General features: G+C 40.9%; 1 protein-coding gene across 4 annotated transcripts in view; it reads right to left on the reverse strand.

The window, feature by feature from the left end:
* The window catches only part of Ros1 (ROS proto-oncogene 1, receptor tyrosine kinase), a 131582-nt gene that overhangs the window by 38882 nt on the left and 78469 nt on the right, over positions 1 to 14231 (reverse strand). For all 4 annotated transcript variants that reach the window (XM_087910994.1, XM_087910983.1, XM_087911003.1 and 1 more), the window contains 6 exons: positions 12953 to 13152; positions 11355 to 11499; positions 10404 to 10636; positions 10136 to 10312; positions 4611 to 4779; positions 3012 to 3129 (listed from right to left, as the gene is read on the reverse strand). In XM_087910994.1, coding sequence (XP_087767120.1) covers positions 3012 to 3129; positions 4611 to 4779; positions 10136 to 10312; positions 10404 to 10636; positions 11355 to 11499; positions 12953 to 13152 — 1042 coding nt within the window. The remainder of the gene's footprint in view (positions 1 to 3011; positions 3130 to 4610; positions 4780 to 10135; positions 10313 to 10403; positions 10637 to 11354; positions 11500 to 12952; positions 13153 to 14231) is intronic.

Raw genomic sequence — 14231 nt, forward strand, 5'->3', positions numbered from 1 at the left:
CATATAAAACAATAGCTGAGTTCATGATAAAATCAGAATGGTTTTTAATAACATCATTGACAAAAGACAAATTCAGGGCTTTCAGCTGTGTCCTCTCTGTCAAAGAAGGTCTAAAACTTTTCAGGTCACATCAGTATTAGGGGTCCAGAGTAGAAGCTAGCTATGCTCCCAGTAACTGAACAGTTGACTGATGTGGGATTACCCTCTGTATGATGTAAATATGTTGTATTACCAATGGTTAATAAAGAAGCTGCTGCTTTGACCTATGACCAGGCATAATGTAGGTAGGCAGGAAAACTAAACTAAATGCAGGGAAAAAGAAGGCAGAGCCAAGGAGACATCATGTAACTGCCAAAGGAGAAAGACGCCAGGGCCCTACCAGTAAGCTGCAGTCTTATGGCTAATGGGTTGATTTAAGATGTAAGAGCTAGCAAGGAATATGCCTGAGCTATTGACCGAAGAGTGTTGTATTTTATGTAGTTTCTGTGTGATTATTTGGTCTGGGTGGCCCAGAAATGAAAATGCAGTCTTCTTTTACAGCTGCCCTTGAGAAACAGGTAGGGAACAAGGCTTGAGTCGCAGGAGACCAGGGAATGAGAAACAACAATAAGAGCCATGGGGTAGCAGTATTAATCACAACTGTTCCCAGAAGCAAGGTATCTTCAGGGCCACCCTAATTAAATCATTATGCCATGCTTTTATATGTTGTGAATCCTCAGGGTAAGTTATGGCAATTTCATTCATTGTTTAATGAGAATAACTTTGATTTTTAAGCCATAAAACCCTCTAGGAAGGAGAGAAATGACTCTCCACAGATACTGGAAGACAAAGGCAATGGAAACATTGACATAAGGTGAGCACCTTCTATTTAGAATGCAACACAGTGGAGTTCATTGTGTCTTTGGTCTCACTGAGTCTTCACAACAACCCAAAGAAACAGAGAGACATCAATATTTCCATTTACAGGTAAGAAAAACATTTTGGAAAAGTAAAATCTAATACAGTTAGTAACTGGAATTAGTAATAGCCCCTTACTCTTGAAATCTATACCCAGTCAACCTATGCACGTGACTTTGACTAGAAATAAGGTCGTGGCACATGTCACTTTAAGATGAAAACATGCTAAGTGAGGGCATGTCATAGTTCAATGCCAAGTAGTCTTTTAGAAAAGAGAAAGTGACCCCAGATACATAGAAGAGAGTATGTGATGCTGGAGTGAGATACATATACAAGTCAAACAAAACCAAGAGGATCAGGCCCAGAACAAGAAACTGAGGCAAGGTGGGAAAGGAGTCTTCCCTAGAAAGTCAGAAGAGAGTGTGGTCCTCCTTACACCCTTATGTCAGACTTTTTGTATGTGTGTTTTTTTTGTTTTGTTGTTTTGTTTTCAAGACAGGGTTTCTCTATGTCCTGGAGCTCACTCTAGAGACTAGTTCACCTCAAACTCAGAGATATGTCTGCCTTTGCCTCCCCAGTGCTAGAATTAAAGGTGTGCACCACCACCGCCCGACCTGATGTCAGATTTCTAGTCAGATGAACTGTTGGAGGAAATTTCTGTGGCTTAAGTGACCAGACTGGTGTATTTTCCCCACTACTCTAATAGCTGAGGCAAGAAGATCACAAGTTTACATTATAACCAGGCTGTAGAGCAAGTTCAAGGCCCAGTCTGGACAACATAGCGAGACCCTGATCTCAAGAAGTTAAAGGGTAGTTTGTCATGTGACTCAGTGGTAACATTCTTGATTAGTGTGCTCTAGGCTGAGTCTCCAATACTGGGTAGGGGTGGAGATAAAAAATAGAGTGCAAATAGAATTAGACTAACTAACTAGACTAACTAGTCTAACTTTCCAAAGAGTTGACTCAGTGACAATACTTCTCCTGCCCTATAGTGATAATACTTTAGTGCCAATAGTTGAGATCCAGGGCAAGGGGATGCCTAATTACACACTTAAGGTCTTACTCAGAGGAACACACTAAGGGGTCCTAGCAAAAATAATATTGTGGCCTGGATGTTCCACACATAGTCACAGGCCACCAAGATACTTCCACTAAAGACATATTTTACTGCGCATGAGAAACAGTGACAATGTATTTCCTGAAGGTTTCGACTGAAAACAAAGCCAAGAGAATTTTCTAATGTGAGCAGGAAATTTTCTGAGGTTCTGGGGATGCCAGAATGAGACGAAGCAAAAATAGACCTAAAGCTCAAGTTGCCAGGACTATAATTATGGAAGTGACTTTTGTCCTTGGAGCCTCTTAAAAGATGGCTTCATAGTCCCGTGAGGGGAGTGTCTTGGGGATTTGGAACTCTCCCCTCGAGCTGGCATGGAGTCGGTCCTTTTGGGCCAGTTCCCTCGCTGAGCTCCTCAAACTGGCTGGGTCTGAGGGGACGCGTGCTTCTCAGCTGCTGGTTTTAGTTGACAGCACATTCTCGGCCTCTGGAAACATACTCAAACTGCTAACCTCAGAGAGATAGAGAAGCCTACATACCTATTGATGTGGAACGATGATGCCAGCCCCTTCCTTAGACTCTGATTCTGAAAAAAATATATAGCTTTTCTCCAGTTCTCACCTGAGAGCATTTAACTTTGTTAATATATGTGTGTGTGTGTGTGTGTGTGTGTGTATAATTTAGATATATTATATGATATATATAGGTTATATAGATTATATAGATATACATCAGAAGTTTACAGGTATTTGTCATCTGACACTCAACATTGGCTCAGCTTTTTAGGCAGAGTGGATAGTAAGTAAATATCGGTGGCATGAACTATGATGGAGTGGTTTCTGTGAAGTTTGAATGAGCAGTGGCAGATTTCTGAGAACAATGTGGTGTGTTTCATCATTAGAAGATGCCAGGAATCAAGCAAAGAACATAGAGAAACATACAAACGTCCTTAAGATTCATTTTGAAATATAAATGTACTTCGACAAAATTATCCCTTTTGACCAGCTTGTAATTAACTGCTTATCTCTTTGTGGTACACAAAGCATCATTTGATACGTACCTGATCTCAAGGATATGGTACATCAGTCTACTGCCGTTATCTTCAGCTTTTTCCCACTGGATTGAATTTTTACTCCCTTCTAGTAATTTTGGAATGCCTGGTTTGCTTGGGACTCCAGCTTCATGGGGATAAAAAGAGAATTGACTGACATGTCAGAAGTATAAAATATTTGGCATTGACTATCTTTCTCTGGGATAAATTGAAAAAAGTGAAATGTTTTAAAGAAATATTCAAATGCAAAGTCTCACTCTCCCTCCTCTCTCTCTCTCTCTCTCTCTCTCTCTCTCTCTGTGTGTGTGTGTGTGTGTGTGTGTGTGTGTGTGTGTGTGTGTGTGTATATGTGTTTATGTATGTGGATGGCAGAGATCAACCTCAAGTTTTGGTTTTCAGGCAGCACCCACACTGTGATCTGGCGCTCACCCACTGGGCTAGGCCCCGGAGATCCACCTGTCTCCACCTGCATGGCACTGGGATGACAAACGTTCTGCCATATCCAGATCTCTGGGGACTGAACTCGGGCCCTCGGACTCACGTAGCATGAACTCTACTGCTAGAGCTGTCTCCCCAGCCCTGAAGCACAGATTTTTCAGTGAGTATCTAAAGCTTTCATTAGTAATAAGTTAGCTAGTTAGTGAGAAGATCAGTCACGGATCTCATCTTGATACAAAATAATCAATAAGTACAAATTTAAAAACCATCACAGTTTTAGAGCATTTTGCCTTCGACCCTTGCAGGAGTCAATCTGGAGTTATGGTATTCAGAATGTTAACTGACGAGACATGTAGGGTTCAGTTTTGCTTTTTTTTTTTTCATTTTAGCATTTGAACTACAAAAGTTATTTTGTGACTGTTTTGTGAGCATTTGGCTACCCCATTTCATTTAGTTCTTGCTACAAAACACAATATAACTAGAGAGGATAACATAAAACTGAAAGAAGAAATTGTTTTGCCCATCTTGGGATCCTAAAAGACCAAACCAGAGCCAGGCAGCAGTGGTGCATGCCTTTAATACCACCACTCGGAAGGCAAAGGCAGGCCTGTGAGTTCAAGGCCAGCCTGCTCTACAAGAGCTAGTTCCAGGACAGGCTTCAAAGCCACAGAGACAACCTATCTCAAAATAAATAAATAAATAAATAAACAAAACCAGGACATTCTTTGTCCTTCCTGTAACCACTCTTGACTCTTCCATTCTGTCACTTACACTACAGACATAGTAATGACTGTCAGGAGAACATCTGATATGGCCCAGAGGCTAAGAACACTTGCTAGTCATGCAGAGGACCCGGGTTCTGTTTCCAGCGCCCACATGGTGACTCATAGTCATGTCTAACTCCAGTTACAGATCCAAGAGATCCAGCACCCTTTTCTGTCTAACTTTAGTACTTGGTAACTGCACCAGGTACACAGGCAGTACACATATATACACTCAGACAAAACACTAACATACATAAATTAAAAGTAGATACAATTATTTTTAAGATACATTTTTGAGTAGATACAATTATTTTTGAAGAAAGCTTCTAGACTTGGACTGGTAGAATTTGGAGATGTGTAAGGAGTAGAGAGGTCTGCGTTGCTTGAGGAGGATGCTGATACCCACCTTTTGTCTTGAAGCTCTCTGGAGTCGAGGAGCTATTTTCTCCTGTCATATAGACCACCACCACTCGGATGTTGTAAGGAGTATAGGGCTGGAGGCCCACGATATTACAGACATAGACTGGACCTGGGCTGCATGATGCTTCAACGTGGAAAAACTCATTATATTTCCACTAGAAAAAGAAATATAGCAAAGATTTTTATTCTTTTCAGAAAATTATGGACACGGTACTTGATTGAAACTTAAATTTATTTATATTGAAAGTAAGAACTTCTTTATGGTGTTTAACTCTGAACAGTACCCTAAAAATGCATGGTGCCATTGTTGTCTATGTCAGGTTGTAATTGGATGAGCAACCTGTTTTAGCATAAGTGCAAGGTGGAGCACCCCTGACTGCAATGGGGAGGACTCAGACCTGAAGCACACTGCTCTCCTGAAACGCAAACACTAAGGCCAAGGCAGGATGACTAAGAATGAAAGCAAGAGGATAGGAGCAAGGGTGATTGCCTTCATTCCAGGAAGTTGCTCATTTTAAGATCATACTCTTAAGTGTTTTGATTCTTAGTTGAAATCCACAAGCAAATCAAAAACATTTGGAATTTTCTTCTAATGCCATCTTCAGATATGTGGAGCCATGTTTTACACAGATTCCTGGGAACCCTAGGTCCTCCAAGGAGGGAAACTCTCACCCACCATTGCACAGATAGAACCTCTGCAGCGATGATGAGTGTTAAATATAGGTGATCTTGCTTCCATCACACTTTACACATCTGATGGTCTTTAAGTTCATCTAGGTGAAGGTTTTTACCCGTGGAATTGCTTTTTAAAAATCCTTTCTATTTAGGTCCTTAAAAGCATTACTTGAAAATGGGAAGTGTTTTTTGTACAAATAAGAAAGACAAAGGATGTGGCATTTTGTCAAGAGTTCATAATGTCTTTTCCTTGGTAGCGTTTCCTAAGAAGGTCAGTTTCTATAAATAAACTTTCCTCTGCATCTCCTTTTTCATTCAGCCCTCATGAGGTCGCATCATACCATCAGACAGGCACTTTACACTAGTTTCTATTAAGTTAGGATTACTTTCTATTGCCGTTTCAGGAGGCAGATCACCATGTTACAAAAAAGGGGGGAAAGGGAAAAGGACAGCAGGAATGGAAACAGTAAGAAGTAGACATGCTATTCAAGGCAATGCAGTACTAAACTCGTGACTATGTCAGTTCCACTGAGACACAATGAAATGGCTTAATTAAACAGATGATTCAATGTGCATTATGTACTCAGACTGAGTGTGTGTGTGTGTGTGTGTGTGTGTGTGTGTGTGTGTGTGTGAAAGAGAGCGAGGGGAGAGAGAGAAAGAGAGAAGAAAGGAGGGAGGGAGAGAGAAATTATTCCCAACTATACTATAAACTTTAGCCAGTCAAGTCCTGCCTTCTTAATGATATGGTATATAATGTACCTTTAGTGACTGGACTAAAGGAACCACACATTCTAGGCATCTAGAAATCAGCAGAGCTCCTAAAATGCAGGAGAGATGTTTACCAAGAGTACTTGCTGGAACGCTGGCAGCAGATTGGCCTCGCAGCAGTAGTGAATGTTCTGGGCAGACCACCAACTTGGCAGCTGCAGTGGGCTATCCCAGAAAAAATCACAGGGAGTTGGAACCTTCCACTTGCCAGAAGTTAGCAAGCACAGGGGAGCAGGCTACCCCAGAGAGAATGTCTAGTTATTTACCCCATTTAGGAGAGTGACTAGCCTATAGTATTTTACAGATCAGAACTTCAGAAACACATAGTTCCAGTAGAGAACAAAAATTAAGAGGAAAAATACAGTTTAATAGGTTCCTATGAAAACAAGCAAAAGTAAAATTATTTTTTCTGATTTTAAATTGAATATGTTCTGTTTCTATACACTTTTAAGATATTTTTTAAATTTACATAATTTGAGACATAAATTAAAAAATTAGCTTGAGGGCTGGGAATGTACCTAAGTTGGTGAAGTATCTACCTATCGTCTTCAAAGCTCTGATAACAAAGTTTGATAGTCAACATCATAATCCAGGCGTGGTGGTGAACACCTTAATCTTAGAATTGAGAAGGTGAGACAGAAAAATCAGAAGTTCAAGGTCAAGGGTTATCTTCAGCTATATAAAGAATTCAAGAGCAATCTGGGCTATATAAGAAAGACCTTGTCTCAAAACAAACAAATAAATAAATCTTTAGCTTATGTTCTGGTTTCTTTATTTTAAAGGCAAGGAAATTGTGTCAGAACAACAAACTTTACCACGATGTTCTTTCATTTATAAAGAAAAATTAATTAGAAGGAGCATTTTCTAATTAACCTCCCCTCCCTGTTCATCTTCCAAGTGTCTCAATGTGGATTTATGGGGTCATTGTCAATAATCTTGTCATTAAGAGACAAGTTTGAGTCACTCAAAAGAGATGGAGCTTCTGGGAGAAGATCATCTATCCACCATCCAAAGTCAGAGCCCTCAATTCTGCCCATGCACCTGTACTACAGGTGGTCACAAATGCAGAAAGAACCTCTTTCAGCTTCACAGTGTACCTTTTAAAAAGCGGGCTCTTTCGGTGGAAAGCCCTGGATGGTCTCAGGCTCAGCATCTTACCTCCTCCCACAAGCTAGAATTAGAAGAGTGTATTACCACACACCCAGTAGCTTCATGGCTTTCTAAGTGGCCTATAAGGAACCTGTATTGGAAAAGTCTGGGAACAGAGGAAGTCTACAATAAAAGCACCTCCTGGAAGTCAAGAGGATTGAACCAGGAGGGCCCTGTCTGCTGCCCTCTCTGGACTTTGAGGAATGGGATGACTTAATGACTCATGTTCCTTCCATGGACAAGACCCAAGTGGGACTGTTCTAGAGATGTGTCAGCCCTGGGGTTTGTCTGTGCCCAACTGGCTGCATCTGACTCACAATAGTGTCTATCTCAGTCTCTGTCTCCTCGTCAAGAAAGGAAGACGCCAGCTCATTATAATCCCTCACATCTTCCCCAGTCTGGGAAGCAACACCACCATTCTTTCCCCTTGACTTTACATGAACTGCATTAAGCTTACTTAAGTAACTTGAAAAGCAAACCATTGTCCAATGTCTCCAATTTAGCCTTATTGCTGTGAGGTAACCATTTTAAATAAACAACAAGTCATTAAAACAGATTTAATGTTTGTTTTTAAAAAGCTTTAAATTATGATTTTTTTCATTTGACCAACTCAATACTCAATGCTCCATTTTCTGTCTTATTCAAAAAATTACAAAAATCACAAAAGTATATCTTTTATGGTAAAATTTAAAAACCTATGAAGAGAAAAGGGGCCATGAGATGGGAGGGGGGAATTTTAAAGAAACAGTGGAATGCATGTGACATATAAGTAGAAGGGGTTACTGTTGGGAGATGAGGGAGACAAAAGAAGGTCACAGGGGAAGGGCAGTAGAGGGGATGAATGAGAACAAGATCATTCTGTCAACATTTCAGCACATATGGGAAAGGGCTAAGTGAGGTCCTTCTTCCTGGTGAGCTACTGTTAGTCAATGGATGTTAGGATAATGGTGTTGGAAGGTCCTTCTGTCTGTGTGTTGCTTTTATTGGTTAATGAATAAAGAACTGCTTTGAGCCTATGGCAGGGAAGAAGAGAACTGGGCATGGAAAGCTAGGCTGTATGCTGGGAGAAAGAAGGGTGGAGTTGGAGAGAAGCCATGGGGCCGCCAGAGACAGACGCTGGGAACTTTAGCCAGTAAGCCACAGCCACATAGCAATATACAGATTAATAGAAATGGGTTAAATTAATATGTATGAGTTAGCCAATAAGTTAGAAAAGGTTAAGGGGTTGCCAGTGATTTAATGAATACAGTTTCTGTGTGATTATTTCAGGGCTAAGCTAGCTGGGTGGCTGGGAACCAACAAGCAGCTCTCTCCTTCTACAGGGTAAAGAAGCCCTTTTTCTCTGAAGGTAGAGGCACAGGTAAGTTACCATGATCCACTAAATAATTCCACACCCTATACATGTAATCAACTCTGATTAAACTCAGTGGGTTATTGAAACAGACATGAAAGGATTCGGGCTATGTCAGGAGAGGAGTGGGGGATAAGGGAGAGGAACAGGAGGGGGACATGATCAAAATACACAACATTCAGGTATGAAATTTTCAAAGAACAAATTGTAAATTTATTTTTAAAAATAAATGGGAATAAACTACCAGGGACCAATTTCACCTTTTAAGAAATAGTGAGATTGTGACAGTTCTAATTTGCTTTAAGCAATCCCCAAACAAGATATTTCTAACCACTCTTTACCAAAGAGTCCATGTAAGCCTACATATATGTAGGCATGCACACCGATAGAGTGCAGTAAGAGCGGCAACTAGCAATCACAAAGACCTTACTGATGTGTTCTTGGTGCAACAGTGTGAAAGTTAGCACGACCCTCCTTAACGAGGTCCAATTAACTGACATCTTAAAAGTTAGTTTGGGTACTGATTTAGCAAAGCATGAAGAATTTTGAGTAAAGAAAACATTTAAACTTTATGAATTATCAGCAAACGAGCTTGAGGATAAAGCAGCTTTATATGTTATTTCTCTTCTGTCGCTGCACTCTACTTAAATGCCGTAAGAACACATCTAAACAAGGCTTTGGCATTTGTCCATCTGTTTATTATATTGTTCACAGAAAACACTAAATTGTTGTGGATTTTTAAGCCTGAAAACATATAAACCAAGTTAACTTCATTAATAACTAATATTTTACTTGATATTTAATATGAAATTAGTAAAATATCTTACATAGTTTTACATAAGTTCTTGCACTTCTATGTGTATGGATACTTTGCCAGATCTATGTCTGTTGGCCATGTGTGTGCCTAATGCTCTTTGGATGTCAGAAGAGGGGGTCAGGTCCCCTGGACAATTGTCCTGATGCTCCTTGGATGTCAGAGGAGGGGGTCAGATCCCCTGTACAGTTGTAAGTTGCCATGTGGGCACTGGGAATTGAACTCTGGTCCTCTGAAATAGCAGCCAATATTCTTAACTGATGAGCTTTCTCTCAAGACCATAGATGAATTGGGGGGGGGGGTATGAGATAGGGTTCCTCTGTGTAGCCTTGGCTTTCCTGGGTTATATGAGTCTTCTTAAAGACATTTTTTAATCTCATTTATTTAGTGTGGAAGGAGAGGTGGGAAGGTACACATGTGCCAAGACTTTGACGTGGAGACCAGCAGATAATTTGTGGGAACAGGTTCTCTCTGTCTACTTTGTGGGTCCCATGGATCAAATCAAATCCTCAGTCTTGACCATAAGCACCTTTACCCTTGGGCCACTCCACCACCCGTTAAGAGCAAACTGAACTTTGAACACTGTTTTGGACAGAACTTTACCTGGATAACTTAACGATTCTCATGCCAATCTGAGCCACGGAATATGGGCAAGCATTGTTGATTTATACAAAAGAACATTCTGCTTATGAAAAAAAATCTTTTCAGTCTATTGCACATCATAAAATAAGAATTTGCATCAAAAGTCTACCTTCTGGAGTTCAAACCAAAATCTGGTGAGGTTAACATTAGACGGAGCTTTCCAGTCTAACTGCAGACTAGTGTTGTCTGGAACCAAGGCAGAAGGTTTCTCCGGTGTATCAAACATGTTAATGGTGACAGCATGACTCTCAGTACACCACATTTCCTCCGAGTGGCAGGCCAGAACCTTTTGTTTAAAAAATAAAATGTTAGCCTTTTCAGAACATGTGCGTAACTATGGCGACTAGAAGTTCCCAGGACACTCAATCCCTCAATACCTTCAACACATAGAGTTGTCCACCAGATAGCTTAGTGACAAGGAGAGCAAGCCTGGCATTTGGAAAATCACCCTGTCTTAGGGGCGTCTCAGGAATCGGAGCCCGGTGCGACATGAGCAGCTGGTAGCGGACTGACTCTTTGGGCCCGTTTGGCCTAGGCGATTCTGTCCATAGGATGTGGAGACTGGTGTCTGACAGCACAGTTGCGTTGATGTGACTAACTGCCCCGGGCACTGAAATAAATAGAAGCAAAGGAAAAGGGACATTGCAACAGCGCCCGGTGGTGGGAATAAGCGAGAGAGTCAGTTGAGGAACGGTGCCGTCATGTGAGCTGAACGAGCTACAGAGGTCCAGAGGAAAGCTGGCCTCTTACATAATGGGAAGTGAGCAGGCTGCCTGAAAAGATGGTGTCTATTTTTGCCTGGTGACCACATCGTTCTCATTGACGCCAGCTCAAGTCTACAGCAAGTGATGAACTACGTAATTCGGGGAAGCTTTGTGACGATCATCAGACACGGCTGAAAGAAAGGAGCTCCACCCTGGACAATTTCGATCTCTTTTTAAGACCGTGGAGTTGTATTACCCTAAGTCTCAGGATGCTGAGGCGCATGTCTCGTTACATCTTGGTTTTCCTGTCTCGCCACATGTGCAGAGACCTAGGAATACATGGGAAGAGAGTGACACTCTGTGGTAAAACTAAAGAATGTGTTTCTTGGTCAAACTGCATTTTGATGCTTCACCTCCCGGTCACTTGGTGCTTTTCTTGGATATTACTCAGCCCTGTCAAGGGCTAGAGCCAGGGTCAAGTCACTGACGTGTGTTTCCCTGAGTTCACTGTTCTTGTCCAACTTTAAACACTCCCATAAAGATCATTACTTAGTATTCAGATAAAGAACACAGACACATATCATGGAATTCCACACTATAAACCCACAACAGCCCATAACTCACCTCCACTTTTAGTTTTTCCATGAATCTCTTTTCCCAGGAGTAAATGTTCTAAAGGATCTGAATAGTAATTCTTCACAGCTACCTGAATCACATATGTTGAAAATGGCTGCAAACCTTCAATACGGGCTACATTCTCCTGTGATTCCTGTAATTGATTTTTAAAAAGAAGTATTTAATTCTTGTGTGTCATACAAATGACTGAAAACAGTTGTCCTGGCTGATTCGTGATACTGCTGTCTTACTATAACAGGTTTGACATGTTTGCCACCTCCATGAATCAGTGACAAATGACTGGCAGTCAGCTCTCAGCAAGTGTGAAATGACTCACTTCACGCAGGCAGTGAGATCCAGAAGAGGGCAGTAGTACTTGTGTTCTCATTGCACTGGGATGTGGGAACACACATTTGCAAACTTAGGTGACCACAGCAAAAGATCAAAGAAAGGCAGTTAAACACTCTCAGAAATAAAGTCTAACGAAGTAAACAACATCCCTGGGGAGCTGGTTCTCGACCCTAGCTGTGCTTTTGAACCAGCCAAGAAGGTTCTGAACACACTGTGCATTGGTGCTGCTCTTAGCAATTCTGATTGCCTTGGTTGGGAGTCACTGACTTACACCTATCTTAATCAATTTACAGACAGGAAACTAGAGTAAATCTAATAACAGAAAGGTCCGGCATCACAACATAGTCTGGCCAGCCAAATGACCCAAAGAATAATGCATGCTTTATGATAACACACAGTATCTCATGCCCAAAGCTGATGATTAATTTCCCCTCTTTGAATTGGTTAAATAAAGCAAGTACAGAGCAAGCTATTGGACACAGATTATTCCATCACTCTGATAACCAACACCAGTATTGAAGTGACAATTCATTTATCCAAGAAATAGTTAGATCGAAGCACAGTGATATGTGCCTGCAATGCCTGACTGTAGAAGCAAGGAATTCTGCAGCAAATTCAAGGTCAACCTTGGGCTTGGGGTTATGGGACTAGTGTATAGCCATCTAAGACTATATAGTAAGATGATGTCTCAGAGCAACAAGGACAATGAGAGAGACTTAATACATACCTACTATTTCACAGCAATTAGGGAAACAATGACAAATTACAAGCAGATATGTCCCTAGAGTATGTGTCACAACACACAGAACAAATAGATAGCAATATTCTATATATTTATGGTAGATAAATGCTGTGAACAGACACATATAATAGTCATGTTCTCTCTGCCTAACTCACTCTTTGCTCTTCTGTTGGATAGCTAGGTCATAAGAACAAGTCTTTATCACTCTTGGAACAATCAAGGAGGGGACCAAACAAGAAACAGTTACTGTAACAACCCATATCTAGTGTTAGTAAATATCCCTATATCTAACTCACTTCCTGACAAGAAGAATAGATACTACATGTGTATGCATATATATAGTGTATATATACATATATATATTATGTGCATACATATATATCAATATATATATTGATCAATTGTTGACTGGAAGAAGTTTTAAAATAGGCATCTCTGTCAGAACACATGGTTGACAGGGCTACGTCAGGAAAGCATATTCTATAAAAACAAAAGCAACAAGTTCCAGGCTTACCAGCATTCTGTGTTTCTTGTTGTGGTTGTTTGTCCTATTAGCTTCTGTATAGTAGACCAGGTATGTTGGTGTGGAGCTAGTGATGCCATGCCATGTGAGATTTGTCTTGACTGGAGGCAATTTGAGTGTGAGGCTGGTGTTTGAGGCATTCAATATAGTTGTCTCTACCATGTCTGAAGCTAAAGACAGATATGCTTTATCTAAAATAATAAGAAAAAAGACACATATGTACAGAAAGAATAAAAAAAACTTTATCTAACAATGGTAACAGCAAGTGTTATAAACAAGTTGGCAGAGTATACAAAACTTTGATCTGAAATGATAAATTCGAAATGCTTTTGGTATCATATCCACTTTGAGAAAGCAAAAATGGCGTGTCTTCTGACCCTGACTGTGGTAATCTATCCTGGATCCTCCTAGTTTTCTCCACGTTCACATGTGTGATGCTGTTTAGGAAAGCATACCCAGAAGAAAACTCATTTTCTGAAGTTCAGTTGCAGCTGGGACAATCATGAAACACAATCTTGGCAGATGTCTGTCCCGTGAACCTTCCAAAGTGGTGTTTGTCTCACTGATAACAAAGGGCAAATTTGCTCTAAGACATCCCTGTCCCTCGCCTTCCTCCTGCAGAGAATGCAGCCATCACGTCACTGGGAGCAGGAGCGATCTTGTAATAACTTATTCAAAGACATGCTAGCAAAGTTTGAGGCTGGCTGGATGGTGGCACATGCTTGCAGTGTTAGCACTCAGGAGACAAAGGCACAGAGGGTCAAGGGTTTGATGCAAACTTCTGTGTATGACAAGCTATTACACTCTTAAACTCACTGTGGCAGTGACTAAATGCATGAGATTGCCACAAAATTTGACAAGTCAACACTCTGTCACTAAAGTGGGAGAGGGGCATAGGGTCTCTTTAAGGATTTATATGCAAATAGTGGTTGATGAGAAAGAGACATTTTAGGCAGTGGCGGCACATGCCTTGAATTCCAGCACTCAGGAGGCAGAAGCAGGCTGATCTCTAGAGTTTGAAGCCAGCCTGGTCTCCAGAGAGACCATATTTTTTGGTAATATGATCACTGATAAGTACACATGCTTCTGTAAACAAACTCTGACTCACATAACTGTAAATAATGCTAATGAAATACATTAGGTTACAAAAAACGAACAAAGCTGGGTGGTAGCGGTGCACGCCACTACCCAGCTTTAATCCCAGCACTTGGAAGGCAGAGTCAAGCAGATCTCTGTGAGTTTGGGGTCAGTCTGGTCTACAGAGTGAATT

This window comes from Myodes glareolus, chromosome 1, assembly GCF_982192425.1.
Source record: "Myodes glareolus chromosome 1, mMyoGla1.1, whole genome shotgun sequence".
Classification (NCBI taxonomy): domain Eukaryota; kingdom Metazoa; phylum Chordata; class Mammalia; order Rodentia; family Cricetidae; genus Myodes; species Myodes glareolus.